A 15,132-nucleotide genomic window follows, 5' to 3' on the forward strand; every position below is an offset into this window, starting at 1 on the left:
TTTCTTTCTTTTTTCTTTTTTCTTTTTGGTTTTTCGAGACAGGGTTTCTCTGTGTAGCTTTGCGCCTTTCCTGGAACTCACTTGGTAGTCTAGGCTGGCCTCGAACTCACAGAGATCCGCCTGCCTCTGCCTCTCAAGTGCTGAGACCAAAGGTGTGTGCCACCACAGTTTGGACACTACTGTTTATTACGCTGTCCTATGCAGGATGATTGGCTGGTTCTGGCCACCAGGGCCCAGGCTCTGCCCCTCACCCGTGGCAGGGATGGGACTTCTGGCTGTCATACCAGTGGAGTTAGCAGTGTGTGCTCCCTTCCAGCAGCCTGTCCTTGGGTGCTAGCTTCAGCAGTGTGCCTCCAACTTGAGGTGGTGCCTCCTGTCTTCTGGGAACTGGCAGCCCTCCTGACAGCTCAGCTCTGTGGGGATCTAGACGCCACTGCTCCCCCAGCTCAGGCCCGTCATTTTTAATACCTACAATGGTGTGTGCACACAGCTAGGACGGTGCACTGGGTTTCACTGTTTCTGGAATCTCCCCAGTACTTATTTTAATTGCTGTTTTTGCCTAGGTCAGCACTCTGCCCTCCCTCTTCACCTCCCTACACTTTCTTGCCCTCCCCATATCACTTAAGGCCTTTTTGTTTTGAAGATAGGCTCTCACTATGTAGCTCTGGCTGTCCTGGAACTATGTGTTGACCAGGCTAGCCTCTCCTTCCCCAAGTGCTGGGATTAAAGGCGTGGGCCACTACACACGGCCCACTTGAGCTATTTTCTGTAGGGAGTTCTCTCCGACCCAGTCTAATCCGGCTTTCGTGTTCAACAGGGGCTTCACCCTGTGTGTATCTGCCTGCTTGTATGACTAGATCACTGCTGAGTTCCTGGTACTCCCCAAAAGGCCTTTATGAACGTTTAAGTGGACAGAATGGACTTGACCGGAAGCCCTGAAACAAAAAACACTGTTCTTAGATCCCACCTTCTAACCCTGTCATCTCCAGGCCTTGTCGCTGGCCACATCTGCGACCCTTAGTTGGCCCGAATTCTGCCTGTACCTCAGGCATGCATGGTAGGCAAACACTGCCCCTGAGCTGTCTCCCAGCCCGTGTGCTTTCTGCTCAGGCGGAGTCTGCTATTGGGTTTCTCTTCCCAAGGCCCCTGGCCTGTCTCCCTCCGCAGTGTGGGTCTCAGGCAAGAGCTTGCTTCATCTAGGGAAGACATTTATTTGCTTCAGACAGTTCTCCATAGATGCCTTTGTTTTGTTTGCAAGTATCTGAAGACGGTGGATGTGACTTGTGAGCCGGCGGGTGGTGGCTCTGCCGAGTGCCACGCTGGGCCTGTCTGCAGCAGGGACAGGTTCTGAAAAGCCGTGCACACACAGGCACTGGGTCTGGCGGCCTCCCTGAGGAATTGCAGCTCGGGGGCTGCGATTCCGACGGGGAGAGGAAGCTGGGGGAGGTTTGTGTGCTGCAGCTGCGGCCTGCACCGCCTGCAGAAGGCCCGGGCGCGCATCCTGAGGGGGATGGGCAGGGAAGCTGTTTCTTCCCCGGGGTTCCAGCGGGTGGGGGAGGGGCGCCGAGCGAAGCCTCCTTCAAACACCGGCTCCTAGGCACACAGCCTGCTGGGAGGAAGGGGGTGGGGAGCATGCTGAAAGCCCGCTTTCTCTAAGAGGCTACAAGCCCTGTCAAAGGGAGAGAAGATGGGGGAAGAGGAAGGGGAGGGAGCCACTCTGGAGGGGCTGAGCTGCTTAAGGCGAATTCCCAAGAGCCTCTTAGGTCCCAGCCCCAGATCAGTTGCACAAAATCAACTCTGAGACTCTGTACCCTGGGAACTTTATTTTGTTACCATCAGATCTTCAGAATACTTCAAAGCTGAAAGCCCTTCACTGGGTTAGCAGCAGCAGAGTACCGGATGCAGGTCCAAAGACTGGCCTCTACTTAGCCCACAGGCCTCACCCTCATGTACTTCCAGTGGATCTTGCAAGCCGCCCCCCCCCCCCCCCCATACACACAATCTGTCCCCTGTAATCTCAGCGCGCTGCGGAGATCCAGTCAGGACTGAGAGTTACAGGCCGGCTGTAAGGCTGTCTTAGAAAATAAAACTGGCCAGGCATGGTGGACTACATCCTTAATCCCAGCACTCAGGAGGCAGAGGCAGATAGATCTGAGTTCAAGGCCAGCCAGTGCCACACAGAGAAACCCTGCCTCAAAAAAATGAAAAAACCCACAATCAAAACTCTACAAACCGGAAAAGCCCACACAAAATAGTTTCTGCAGTGAGCTGAGCAGTGCACTGGGCTTAGGTAACTGCATAAGGCCAGGCTGCCATGTCCTGCAGGGACAGCCAGTTGGGAGGGCATGCACCTTCTGCTAACACTTCCGAAAAAAAGACACAGTAATACCAAAGATAAATATTTATTCAGAACAAATCTGAACAACCGGTTTTACATTCTAAGCCACAAGAAAATAGCAAAACAGCAAAGAGAAGACACACACTGAGAAAAGCAGCTGACTGTCTTCACTTTAGCTTGGTAACAGCTGACCCTCTGTCTTGGCCTGTTTCCCCAAGAACATTTTCGAGTTCACAGCTCACTCATGATTCTGGGTTAAAAGCACCTTTCTCCTGAGGGTCAGAGTCGAAGGTTTCGGATGAGCTCTTTCTCTCTGGCTTCTCTGGGGTTCCTAGTAGATGAGGCAGAGGTGCAAATGTAAACGTCTGGCAGGTTTCTTTCCTGAGGGGAACCATTTCTCACTGCTGACAGTGGCAGCGGAACACTGAAGATGTGGCACTCACTCCAAGGCCTGATGCACGCATGCAGCCTGCAGTGTGTTCACCGGGCCTTCCCCTAGGTCCCTTACTATGAAGTGGCAAGACAGGCTGCTCTTTCTGCTCTCTCAGGGGACCATCCCCCTGGAGAGAGACTTCCTTGGCCCACCAGTGTCGAGGAGGCTGTTGTGAAGTGTGAGAGGTAGTGGATGAGCACCAGGCATGGGGGCAGCGGATTCTACTGTGGACAGTCCGAGGCACCACAGGGCTGTTTACTTTGGCCCAGTCATTTAACTTCCGGGTCATTTCATCTGCTGGAAAACCAAGGGGTTAATTTAAAACACCCTTCAGGGAGGCAGAGGTGAGAGGATCACTGTAAGTTTGAGGCCAGCCTGATCCAGGAATACTGCCAGTACCAAACCAGTCAGGGCTACACAGTGAGACCCTGTCTCAAATCAAAACACAAAAAAAGCAAGCTCCCCCAAAGAAAATCCAACAAAAACCACCTCTTGGGTCTTCCCAGAAGAACTGTCTAGGCTCCACGCTCCTACAGAAATATGGCTTCTGAGTCACAAGGAGCTCTCACAAAGGAGATAGGTTTTTGTGCCACGAGAGGCCCCTGGCCACCTTTCAGAGCTTATTCGGATTACACACTTCCAGCAACACTGTTTTCACCAAGTTTCCTATCACACAGAAGCAGCAAACGAGAAGAGCCCGGCAGAGAGCTGCACAAGGTCGGCAGGCACTCTTGACAGGGTAGTCGACATTTTCAATTCAATGAACACTTGGTCCAACGCCTGTCCCGTGTTGGGCCCTGTACCCGGGACTGAGGCATAAAAATGAGCAAGGCGGCCCGAAGGGCAAAAATCTTCCAATGAGACATGGATGAGGAGAGAGGTAGTAAAAAGTACAGAGGGGGGCAGGGTGTCGACGAAAGGACCAAAACAAATGCAAAACGGGAGGGAAAAAAAGGGGGGACGGGACACGGACGGACAGGCGACATGTCTGCACGCTACAGTTCTGAATAGTCCTTTTCAAACAGGCTGAAAAGGGGCACACGTGGTTTTAAAAAGGCACAGAGAGAATGTCTGTTAGGTTTTAGAAATATCTCCTTCCAAAAAGATAAACATGGTCTTTTAGAAATAAAAAAAAAGTCCTGGCACTTAAGGGTAGGCTGGCTGTGTGTTCACCCCGGCAGGCAGACGCGCGTTCAGTGCCCCGCCACGCCGTTGAGCTGAGCAGCCACGTTATTGTGAACTGCTTTGGGACACTGGGCAAAGGCGTGTCCTCTCTTGCCACAGAGGTTGCACACGATGACCTTCCGGCAATAAGGGCTCAGGTGCCCCTCTTCCCCGCACCTGAAACACCTGTCCTGCGTGCAGGTGCCGCTCATGTGGGTCTGAGACCCACATTTGAAGCACGTCTTGGGCTGCCCCTTGTACCAACTGTAGCCCCTCTCGGCTCCCAAGAAGAAGGCCCCGGGCAGGTGCCTCACGCCGCCCTCCCCCTGGCGCAGCTCGATCTCGCACTTGTACTCCCCGGTCCAGATCCCAAACCTGTCGGTCACTTTCACGGGCACGGCCAGCACGTCGCAGTGGCGCTTGAGCCAGGTCACGATGTCCTCCACATCCACGGTCTCGTTCCGGAAGAGGATGAAGAGGGTCTTCAAGCTGGACCTGCTCCGCCCCAGCACCACGAAGTTCTCCCAGCAGTCCTCCAGCTCCCGCTTTTCCTCGTAGACGCGGAGAAACAGGGCTAGCTTGTCGGCGGATCGGAAGCTCACGTCGAACTCACGGCTGCCGGGGATCTGGATGACCGCGTAGATGTCGTCAGGGTCCATGCCGATGGAGCGCAGGATGAGCGCGCCCACCACGAAATCCCGGGTCGGGCAGGCGCTCTCGTCTCCCTGGAAACAGATGCGCACGAGGAAGCGGCCCTTGCCCGGCCCGGCGGCCGGGGGCTCGTCCTGGAGTGGTCTCTCTGCAGCTGCGTCTTCGGTCGTGCCGGGCTTGGCGGGGGTCGCCATGGCCGCTGCCTCCCCCTCCTCCTCCTTCTCCTCCTCCGCCGCCGCCACCTCGGCCTTCTTCCTTCGACTCGCGTCTCCCGCTCCCTTCCTGCTGCCGGCGTCGGCCGCCTCGCCCGCAGGCTCTCTACGGCGGCCCTTGGGGTCCCCGCGGGCGGCCGGCGGGAAGTCGTCGGGGTTCGGCGCGGCCGGGCCCGCGGGGCTGCCGCGGCCGCCACTCTCCCCGCTGCCCGATTCGTCGCGCCGCCGCGGCTCGCGGAAGTCGCCCTTCTTCTCCGCCAGGTTCTTCACCACCTGCGCCCAGCCCATCTTCTCGCGGGCGCCCTCGGCTTCCTCGGCGCGGGCCGTGGGCTGCGCGGGGAGCGGGAGCTGCGGCCGGTCCCGCTGTAGACCCTCCTCGGCGCCATCGCTGCCGCCGCCGGAGGCCATGTTACCTCTTTCCCAGCATCCTCCACTCGCTCCCGCGGCCCGGGAGGCCCATGGCGCGCGCGCCTGCCCGGGAGATGGGCCGTGGGCCGCGCGGGGCGTCTCCCCGCCCCGCTCTGAAATCCGACGCCTCCGGCTTCCGCCCTCCTGGAAGCCGTGCGCGCCCGGAGCTCGTGCCGGCCACGGCCGGCCCTGGCCCCCGGCAGCCTCCGAGGGCCGCGCCCTCCCTGCGCTGGAGGCTGGGCCCGCGCGCGGCCTCGCTCTCGAGGTTTCGGCGTTTGGCGAGCGGGCCTCGGTGGCGTTCCAGGAGCAGGGCTTCCCGTCCGGAGAGCGTGCAGCGTTAGGTCACCAGCATCTCGCTCATCTTCGGGGCGTCTTTGATGTGCAAGACGCCAAAGAAATGGCGGCCCCCGGAGCCCACCACAGTAATTTTTCCACCAGTTTGAGGTTAGGAACACTTTCAAATGCACGGAGGAATGGTAGTATTTTAGGGAAGACTTTACCATTAACTTTTTGGCATTTCTTTTTTAAAGACCCGAGCGAGAGAGGACTCAGGCTTACAACTGACTCTAGCTTCTACGGGATCCACGCACAAACACACACATATATACACGTAATTACAAATAAAAATATGTTGGTATTGTAGCACACGCCTTTAATCCCAGCATTTAAAAGGTAGAGTCAGGCAAATCTGTGAGTTCCAGGCTCCCAGAGCTACGTTATCCTGCTCTTAAAAAAAGTGTGTGTGTGTGTAAGCATACTTAATTTCTACAACACCAGTATCCATTCGCTGGTGTTTATTTTATTCTGGTCCATTTACAAGTACTGTACTTCACTTGTATTTTTCAGAACTTGCATGGGCTAGGCACGAGGGTGCATGCCTGTATTAGGAGGTAGAGGCAAGTTCTGCTAGATCTACCCAGTGAGGGCTGGGCCAGACCAGCTAGGGAAACACAGCAAGACCTTGACACAAAGCAGGAGAATGAGATGCCTTGGCGGGTGGCTAAAGGCCCTGGCTGCCATGCCTGCCCTGGGTTCCATCCGTGGGACCTAGATGGTGGAAGGAAAACATTGACTCTCCTGAAGTTGCCTCACTTCCACAGGGGTCTTATGACAAGCACACACAAACACACACTAAAAACGGAAAGGACACAAGACATGTCAGTGGGACACTTGCAGCACAAGCCTGGCGATCCGAACTGGATCCTTGGAACCTACTTGAAGGGAAAGAAAGAATACAAATTGTCTCTTGACCTGGTATGTCTCTTGAGTCCACACGTACACATGCACAATAATAAAAAAATAAAAAACATAACACAAACCCTGCTCATGCAGCCAATAACCATATATTAAACGTTTTTAAGTGCCCCATAGTATAATAAGCACACTCCAGGCTTTATCACACAGAATCATAAACTCTATAAAACCAATACTGTAACTGTACCAACTTTCTAGACACAGAGACAGGAGTTCAAAAGGCTTGGCAGTCAACAGGCAGCCTCTGGTGTAGTTTATTTTCTTTAATGTTTGTTTGTCTGTTTTTCTGAGACAGGGCTTCTCTGTGTAGCCCTGGCCATCCTGGAACTCACTTTGTACACCAGGCTGGCCTCAAACTCAGAGATCCGCCTGCTGTTGTCTCCTGAGTGCTGGGATTAAAGGCGTGCACCACAACTGCCCAGCTAAAAGTTTTAAAAATTATTTTATGTGTAGGTGCCTGAGTGTATGTATGTGCATTACATGTATGCAGGTCATGCCCCTGGAACTGTAGTTATATAGTATAGATGGTTGTGAGCCACCATATGGATGCTGGGACTCAAACCCAAGTCCTCTGGAAGAGCAGCCAGTGTTTTTTTTTTTTTTTTTTTTTTTTAAAGATTTATTAATTATGTATATAGTGTTCTGCCTGCATGTATGCCTGCAGGCTAGATCTCATTACAGATGGTTGTGAGCCACCATGTGGTTGCTGAGAATTGCACTCAGGACCTTTGGAAGAGCAGCCAGTGCTCTTAATCGCTGAGCCATCTCTCCAACCCAAAACAAAGATCATCTTTATTTATGTGTATAAGCCTTATGGTGGCATGAATGTATGTGCACCACATTTCTGGTGTCACAGAGGCCAGATGAGGGCATTGGATTCCCTGGAACTGGAGTTACAGATGGTTGTGAGCCACTGTGGTGCTGAGAATAGAACCCAGTTCTCTGCAAGAGCAACCAGTGCTCTTAACCACTGAGTATCTCTCCAGCTCCAGGACTGTATTCCAGGGAGGGTTTTTATAGGTCAAGACACAGCCCATTATAGTGGAGAAGTCAAAGTAGCAGGACCTTGGAGCATCTGATCACATTGCATCCACCTTCAGACAGAAGTTAGGGTTCAGGCTTATGCTCAGCTCACTTTCTCCTTTATAACAGTTCAGGACCCAGCCAGGGAATGGTGCCACTCACATTTCGTGGGCCTTCCTCAGTTTACCCAATCAACATAATTCCCTACAGACATGTCCAGAGGGTAGTCTCAGTCATTCTAGAGCTCATTAAATGGACAATTGAAATTAACCACACACCCATTGAAAAACTGGGATCCCCAGGTGGTGTGGTGACACATGATATTGATCCCAGCACTCAGGAGGCAGAGCCAGGCCGATCTCTGTGAGTTAGAGGCCAGCCTGGTCTACAGATTGAGTTCAAGGATAGTCAGAGCTACACAGAGAAGCCCTGTCCCAAAAAAAAAAAAAAAACTAAAACTTAAGAAAAGCTGGGATCAGGTGGTACTTGCTCAGATGGAAGGTACCTACTGCCAAGGGGGAAACTCAGTGTGTTAACTACGCAGAGCAAGGGGAGGAGGAGGCTAGTCTCAGAGGGGGTCTCTGTTGGGGGTGGCCTCAGGCTGTAAATATCCTGGAGGACGGAGGCCAACAAGAGGGCTTGCCCCTCCCCCAAGCCTTACCAGGGAAGGCTTTGTCAGCATGGGTCTGAGGCGTGTCCTTGATATGGCTGTGCTCATGTCAACATATACTCACTTGGGACTTTCTCTGCTCCCCACAACACAGAAATGTTCTGGGGGCTGGAGAGATAGCTCAGAGGTTAAGAACACTGGCTGTTCTTCCAGAGGTCCTGAGTTCAATTCCCAGCACCCACATGGTGGCTCACAACCATCTGTAATGAGATCTGGTGCCCTCTTCTGTATACATAATAAATAAATAAATCTTTAAAAAAAAAAAAAAGAAAGAAAGAAATGTTCTCTAGTCTTTGTTTTTTCATTTCTGTGATACTAGAGGTTGAAACCTGGGCCTGTGGTTTTTAAAATGTATTAATTGCATTTGGGCTTTTTCTGCTACAGAATTCATGTAAGCCAGGGTGGCCTCAAATTCACTATAGAGTTAAGGGTGATCTTTAACTTCGTCTGCTTTCCATGTTCTGGGACTTTGGGCATATTCACCATGCCTGGTTATTTATTTTGTTCCCCCTCCCCCAAAGATAGGGTTTCTCTCTGTAGTCTTGGCTCTCCTAGAACGTGATCTGTAGAGCAGGCTGGCTTTGAACTCACAGAGATCCACTTGCCTCTGCCTCCCGAGTGCTGGGATTAAAGGCATGCGCCACCACTGCCTGGATGTTTTGTTTTGTTTGTTTGTTTGTTTGTTTTTGAGGCTGGCCTGAAACTCCATTCTCTTGCCTCAGCTTTCTTTCTTTTTTCAAGATTCATTTTTTATGTATATAGGTATATGTGTACCATGTGCATGCCTAGTACTTGTAGAGGTCAGAAGAGGGTCCTCTGGGGTTCCAGATGGTTGTTAGCCACTATGTGGATGATGGGACTCAAACCCAGGTCCTCTCCAAGAGGCATGGAGCCATCTCTCTAGTTCCCTGCCTCAGCTTTCTTTTCTTTTTTATTGGTTATTTTTTTTGTTTGCTTTTTTAGAGATAGAGTCTTATGTGGTCATGTACCCTAGCTCTGTAGATGATGATCTTAAATTCCTTGATCCTCCTGCTGGGGTTACAGGTGAGTGCCACCATGCCCTGCTAGCACCTATGATTTTTAGAGGGTGGAAAGAGTTAGGAGCTTTGCCCTACCTGCTATTCTACAGTAATATCCTTCTATTGAAGTTTGGGAGCTTTCAAAGTCATTTGCTTTCTCAGTTGTTTTTAAATGGTAATGTTCTTATGATGGCCATTCTTGGTTGTCAACTTGACTACATCTGTAATTAACTAAAATTCAAAAATGGAGGGCACACCAGTGAGAGATTTTTTTTTTTTTTTTGCTTAATTTGAAGTAGGAGGATCCCAGCCCCTAATCTGGGCTGCATGTTCTACTGACAACCTATATAAGGACATGGAAGAAGGAAGCTTTTTTTTTTTTTTTTTTAAAGATTTATTTATTTATTATGTATACAGCATGCTTTGCCTGCAAGCCAGAAGAGGACGCCAGATCTCATTACAGATGGTTGTGAGCCACCATGTGGTTGCTGGGAATTGAACTCAGGACTTCTGGAAGAGCAGTCAGTGCTCTTAACCGCTGAGCCATCTCTCCAGCCCCAGAAGGAAGCTTTTGCTCTTTGCCTGCTTGCGATCAACTTGCTAGCAAATCCATTCCTTCATTGACAGTAGAGCCTGCTTTGTTGGGATTCCAGTGTCTACTGAAGACCAGCTGAGACATCCAGCTCCATGCACTCAGCAACTTCTGGGTTCTTAGACTTTCCGTTCATAGCCAGCCATTATTGCATTGTTGGATTAGTTGGACCATAGCCTGTCAATCATTCTAATAAGTTCCCATATTATATATTCTATAAGTTCTGCTACTCTAGAGAACCCTAATACAGTTCTCTTAAGTGTGTGTAGAGAGAACTGAAGTAGGGCGAAGGTGGAAGATGGTACTGTAGTTTAGGGTCGTGAGTGCGTACGGATGTAAGTGTATGGTTGGAGTGTTAAAACGATCCAGTTTTAGATGTCTTTTGAAGGTACCAAAGACAGGATTTCTTGAACCCCCCCTTCCCCCTCCCCCGTCTTTGATACAGGGTGTCATGTAGTTAATTTCAGCCTGGCTTCAAATTCTATGTAGGCAAAGATGTCCTTGAACCATGAATTCTCCTGCCTTTTCATCCTGTGTGTTGAGATTACAGATGTGGGCCACCATTCTGGGTTTTGCTGGTGGGTCTGCTGTGGGATAAGTGAAGTTGATTACTTTTACTGTTCTACTATTAAATAAAACTTGGGAGTCAGATTTTGGGGTAAAAATCTGATAGATCCACAGAGTGATGGAGAAATGATCAGCCGACCCTGCCTCTCCATGCTTCCCAGATCAAAAAGGTCCTTGAATCTTTCTAAGTCCCTCCCTATTCCTTCCTGTGTCTCTTTATCCTAATCTGGGTCCACCAAAAACTCTATGGTTGATTCTGATCAGCTAATCCCTAACTCCACCTGTAGCGGTAACGCCCGCATTACCGATACCCGTTCACCATGTCCGAGCGAAGGGCTGTGGATTAAAAATAGAAACAAGAGACAGCGAGTCATTCGCCACGACTGAATGCCAAATGCCAAATGCCGTTTATTGAAAGAGGGAAGAAACCTTAAATACAAGCTTACAACACAAATGGAGGATCCCCGGAGGGCAGAAGTTCGATACCAATGGTCTACATTCTAGACCCGATGTTCTACATTCTTGCATCTAAGTTGTTTACACCAAATACAGGATACACGAACTAAGAATCTCCGGTGAGCCTTCCGGTGATCCTTAGGTGAGAAGGAGACCGGCAGGGAATCTGAATAGGGAGGACATCTGGTCAAGGTCAGCAAGCAAGGCGGCAGCCACTCACAGTCGGGGGCCAGGGCCCACGGGGCCCACAGGTTCCCCCCTTTTTATTAAAATAATGAGCTTCTGATTTAGGTTGTGTGGGACATCAGCAGACCACCTTACCCGTCATAGAGACACCTGCCCAGGCCACACAAGTGCTCTGTCTTAGGTTGATGGCCGCCCCCCAAGCATTACCCGTCTCTGAATACTCATTATCATACAGACTCAACCATGTGAGCTGTAGAGTGACTGCTGCCAAAGATCTCAAAGTGGCGCTGGGCTTGCAATCTGTGAGACACAGAAAAGACCAACAGAAGTCCTAACCCACCCATAGCCAGGAGGCTAAAGGCAATTGAACTATTCCCTTCTTAAATGAGCCTTATTGCAAATTGGAGTCCTTGTAAAGTGGTATCCCATAAGCAAATGGAACTTGAGTTTTAAATTTTTTTTACAACTTTGAAAGCCAATTTTAATGTATAATAGTGGAATTAAATTTATCATGCCCAATAAGAAGAAAGATTAACTAACTGTGGTAGCTACTTTTGCTGCCAGGGTCTCCATTGTGCTAGCTGTAGTAACCAATTATGAAATAGCAATCCCAGAAACAATAGCAGCAGTGGCCACCACCGCTATAACAGCAACAATGGCAACAGTGATGTCAGAGTCTCTTCTGGAGCATGTGAGCATCATCTGTGTCTAGCTGCCACGGTCCACTGGCATGGACACGGCTCCAGGAACACGAACCACCAAGGCCCATTTTTCTTGATCCCAGCACTACTTAGGCTGGCAGGTCTGCAAGAGAACAACTGAGAAACATAAAGAAAACAAAGAACAAAAACAGCAAACAAGGAGCAGAACTAATGGTCTCAATAATGGCTACATTCAGGCTCACAAATTTTAAGGTATCTTCAAAAAGGCTAGATGAATTTCAGGAGGCCAATAAATGTTGCACAGAGCCATTCCTGAAAAGTAGGTACTACACCAGCTTGAGGGGGGTTGCAAAATGCGAAAAAGGCTTAGCTGGCATGCTACTATTAGCAAATGAAGTGCATTGACCTTCAGAGTTATCCTTAATCTTCAAGGTGTGGCACATTCTCAACATTTTTGAAGAAAAAATTACCATACATTACCTTCTGAAGAATCCAGCCACATGGCTACAGTTCCTAGGCTTACAATAATGTTTGCCAAGGCTGGCTGTATTGGGCTCTCAATCCCCATTGGCATCAGAAGGGGAGAGTGTTTTACGAAGGCCCAATAGGTCTCTGCCATGTTGGATTCAGCAGCAGCCACAGGGCGCACACAGTGTTCAGGAACCCAAAGAGGAATTTCATTGTCCTGCAGAAAGATACAAACAGATCCCCGGGCCCACACCAACACCGGATCGGGTCCCCTCCAAGTGCCAGTAGAAAGATCTTTTCATCACACCAGAGGATGATTTGCAACAGGAGCCCTCCAGTGCTTATCTGCAGCGGATACTCCAGCAGAATCCACCGATAAAAAATTTAAAATATATAAAACAAGGGAAAGAATAGAATGTAGAGAGGAGAGATGAGCCCCTAGCTCCCCCCTTTTTACTTTAGCAATATAAGTTGTTTTTTTTTTTTTTTTTTTTTTTTTTTAGCAATATAAGTTTTTAAGGTACGATGGCAGTGTTCTACTATAGCCTGCCCTTGAGGATTATAAGGAATACCAGTCTTATTAACAATAGAAAAATCTTGGCAGAATTTTGAAAATCCCGTACTACTGTAGGCGGGATCATTATCAGTCTTTATGCATTTTGGCACTCCCATGTAAGCAAAAGCATGAAGACAATGATTCTTTACATCCTTAACCTTTTCCCCTGAATGGACAGAAGCAAAAATTAGAGAAGAATATGTATCAATAGACACATGGACATATTGTAATTTTCCAAAGGAAGGCACGTGTGTGACGTCCATCTGCCACACATGATTAGGTAAAAGTCCTCGAGGATTAACTCCCAAATGAGGAACAGGTAAAAATTCCACACAAATAGGGCATGATTTAACTATCTGGATGGCTTGTTCCTGGGTTATGCCTGTATGATAACGGAGAGATCCAGCATTAAGATGATAACGTTGATGCAACTGAGTAGCCTTATCAAAGGCAGAACAGACTAATGTGACAGCCATACGAGTAATGGTGTCAGCCCTCTGAATACCTTCACTTAGAGGTCCAGGCAATTGAGTATGAGCTCTAATATGGCCCACATAAAGGTTATGTGAGCAGGACCATATAAGTCCTTGCACTTGCAATAAATATTCGTGAATGGAAGAAATGGATGGTATGTAGACATAATGGCATGTGCCACATATTGACTATTGGTATAAATATTTACACTCTCATCAGAAAACATCTGTAAAGCAAGCAACAGCGCCTGTACCTCTGCCACCTGGGCAGCAGTGCCCTGGACTTTTATTCTCTTTATTATGTTACCAGAAACCACCACAGCAAAACCACGTGAAGTGCCATCAGTAAATACTACGCGGGCCTGAGGAATAGGAGTCATTTGTACTATCTTGGGAAATATAACAGGATGCAATTTAAAAAATTGACACACATCATTGGAGGGGTAGTGAGTATCAAACTGACCCTGCATGGAGCATATCAATATGGTCCAATCATTATCATTAGTTTGCAACCATGCTAGTTGAGACTGGGTGTATGGGGTTACCACAATATCTGGCTCCTTACCAAAAGTTTGAACACTGATCTTGATTCCCTTAAATATAATCTGAGCAACAGCCTGTGGATAAGGAGTGATGATTTTTGCTGGAGAAGCTGGGGAATGTACCCAAGAAATAGGACCTGTTTGCCAAAACACTCCAGTAGGTGAAAGAGAAAAACAAAATATTCATGACCTAAATAATGATAGGGAAAAGATACCTGCACCTTTTCTGGGGCTATCTGTAAATTAGCCAGGCTAAGAACCTCTTGTAAATTAGAAAAGGCATCAAAAACAAGTTTTTTATCGTTAGCAGCCATAAAATATAAGTCAACCACAATTAAATGCCAATGTTTAGGAATTGCCACAGGGGCAGGCAAGCCAGGCTGTGTTGCTCCCAAGAGAAGCATGGTTTTATTTACAGCTCTAAGATCCTGTAATAGCCTCCATTTTCCTGATTTTTTTTTAATAACAAATATAGGTGAGTTCCAAGGTGAAGTGGAAGGAATGATATGTCCAGCATCTAACTGCTCCTTAACCAATGCATACACAGCCTCCAATTCTTCCTTAGTAAGGGGCCACTGCTCCACCCATACAGGGTCATCACTTTTCCAAGTGATTTTTATCGGTTGTATTATTGAAGGCTGCTGTGCAGTGCCCCTATGGAAAAGACCCTAATCCTCTAGTATCGCCAGGACCCCTAGTGACACAGCTTTTGTGTGCCGCAGGGAGCGGGTCTCCTTGCAACATTTTCCCTAAGCCTCTGTCCGGGCAGTAGCCCTGACTCTTCAGCATCTGTTGTACAGGCTGTGTAGTAAGTACAGCTCCCATACCATCTAACACATCCCGTCCCCACAAGTTCACTGGAATGTCAGGTAGCACAAAGGGTTGAAAAGTTCCTGCATGACCTTCCTCATCCTTCCAATTTAAAAGTAGCTTGCTCTGTAATGGCGTCTGAGCTGTGCCGATACCTTGTAGGTTAGAGGTAGAATTTTTAAGGGGCCAATTGGGATCTCAGGATTCTTGTGAAATTATAGATATATCCAGCACCAGAATCCAATAATCTTCCAATCTCAATCCCATATAATTTTATTTTTAATTTAGGCTGTTTATCATTGATAACTGTTTGTTAAAACACCTTTTTCCCTGTATTTCCAAAGCCTCCAGTTCTATATATCGGCGCCATTTTGAATTTAAAATATGAAAGCAATAATAATTGAGAAATTCTATCACCAGCTTCTGTTTCCATGGTCCTTATTACATATGCCAATTATAAAAGCATTAAATACAATCTCTATAGGATTTGAAAAGGTAAACTTTAGGTAATACTCTTGAGTATTTTTATAAAATCTTAAAAAGAGGATTCTGTTTTATAGATTTCAAGTAACACATTAACACAAATAGCCAATTATTAACAATGTGGACCAAACAATTTACCTGTATGTTATTTACTGGAAAGTTAAT

General features: G+C 48.4%; 1 protein-coding gene across 1 annotated transcript; it reads right to left on the reverse strand.

The window, feature by feature from the left end:
* Positions 1-2,386: 2,386 nt before the first annotated feature.
* On the reverse strand, positions 2,387-5,265 carry Zcchc3 (zinc finger CCHC-type containing 3). The gene has a single exon (XM_042276486.2). It carries the CDS (start codon positions 5,204-5,206, stop codon positions 3,965-3,967), a length of 1,242 nt encoding a protein of 413 aa, XP_042132420.2. The 5' UTR covers positions 5,207-5,265; the 3' UTR covers positions 2,387-3,964.
* Positions 5,266-15,132: the final 9,867 nt, after the last annotated feature.

Source organism: Peromyscus maniculatus, chromosome 4 (genome assembly GCF_049852395.1).
Source record: "Peromyscus maniculatus bairdii isolate BWxNUB_F1_BW_parent chromosome 4, HU_Pman_BW_mat_3.1, whole genome shotgun sequence".
NCBI lineage: Eukaryota > Metazoa > Chordata > Mammalia > Rodentia > Cricetidae > Peromyscus > Peromyscus maniculatus.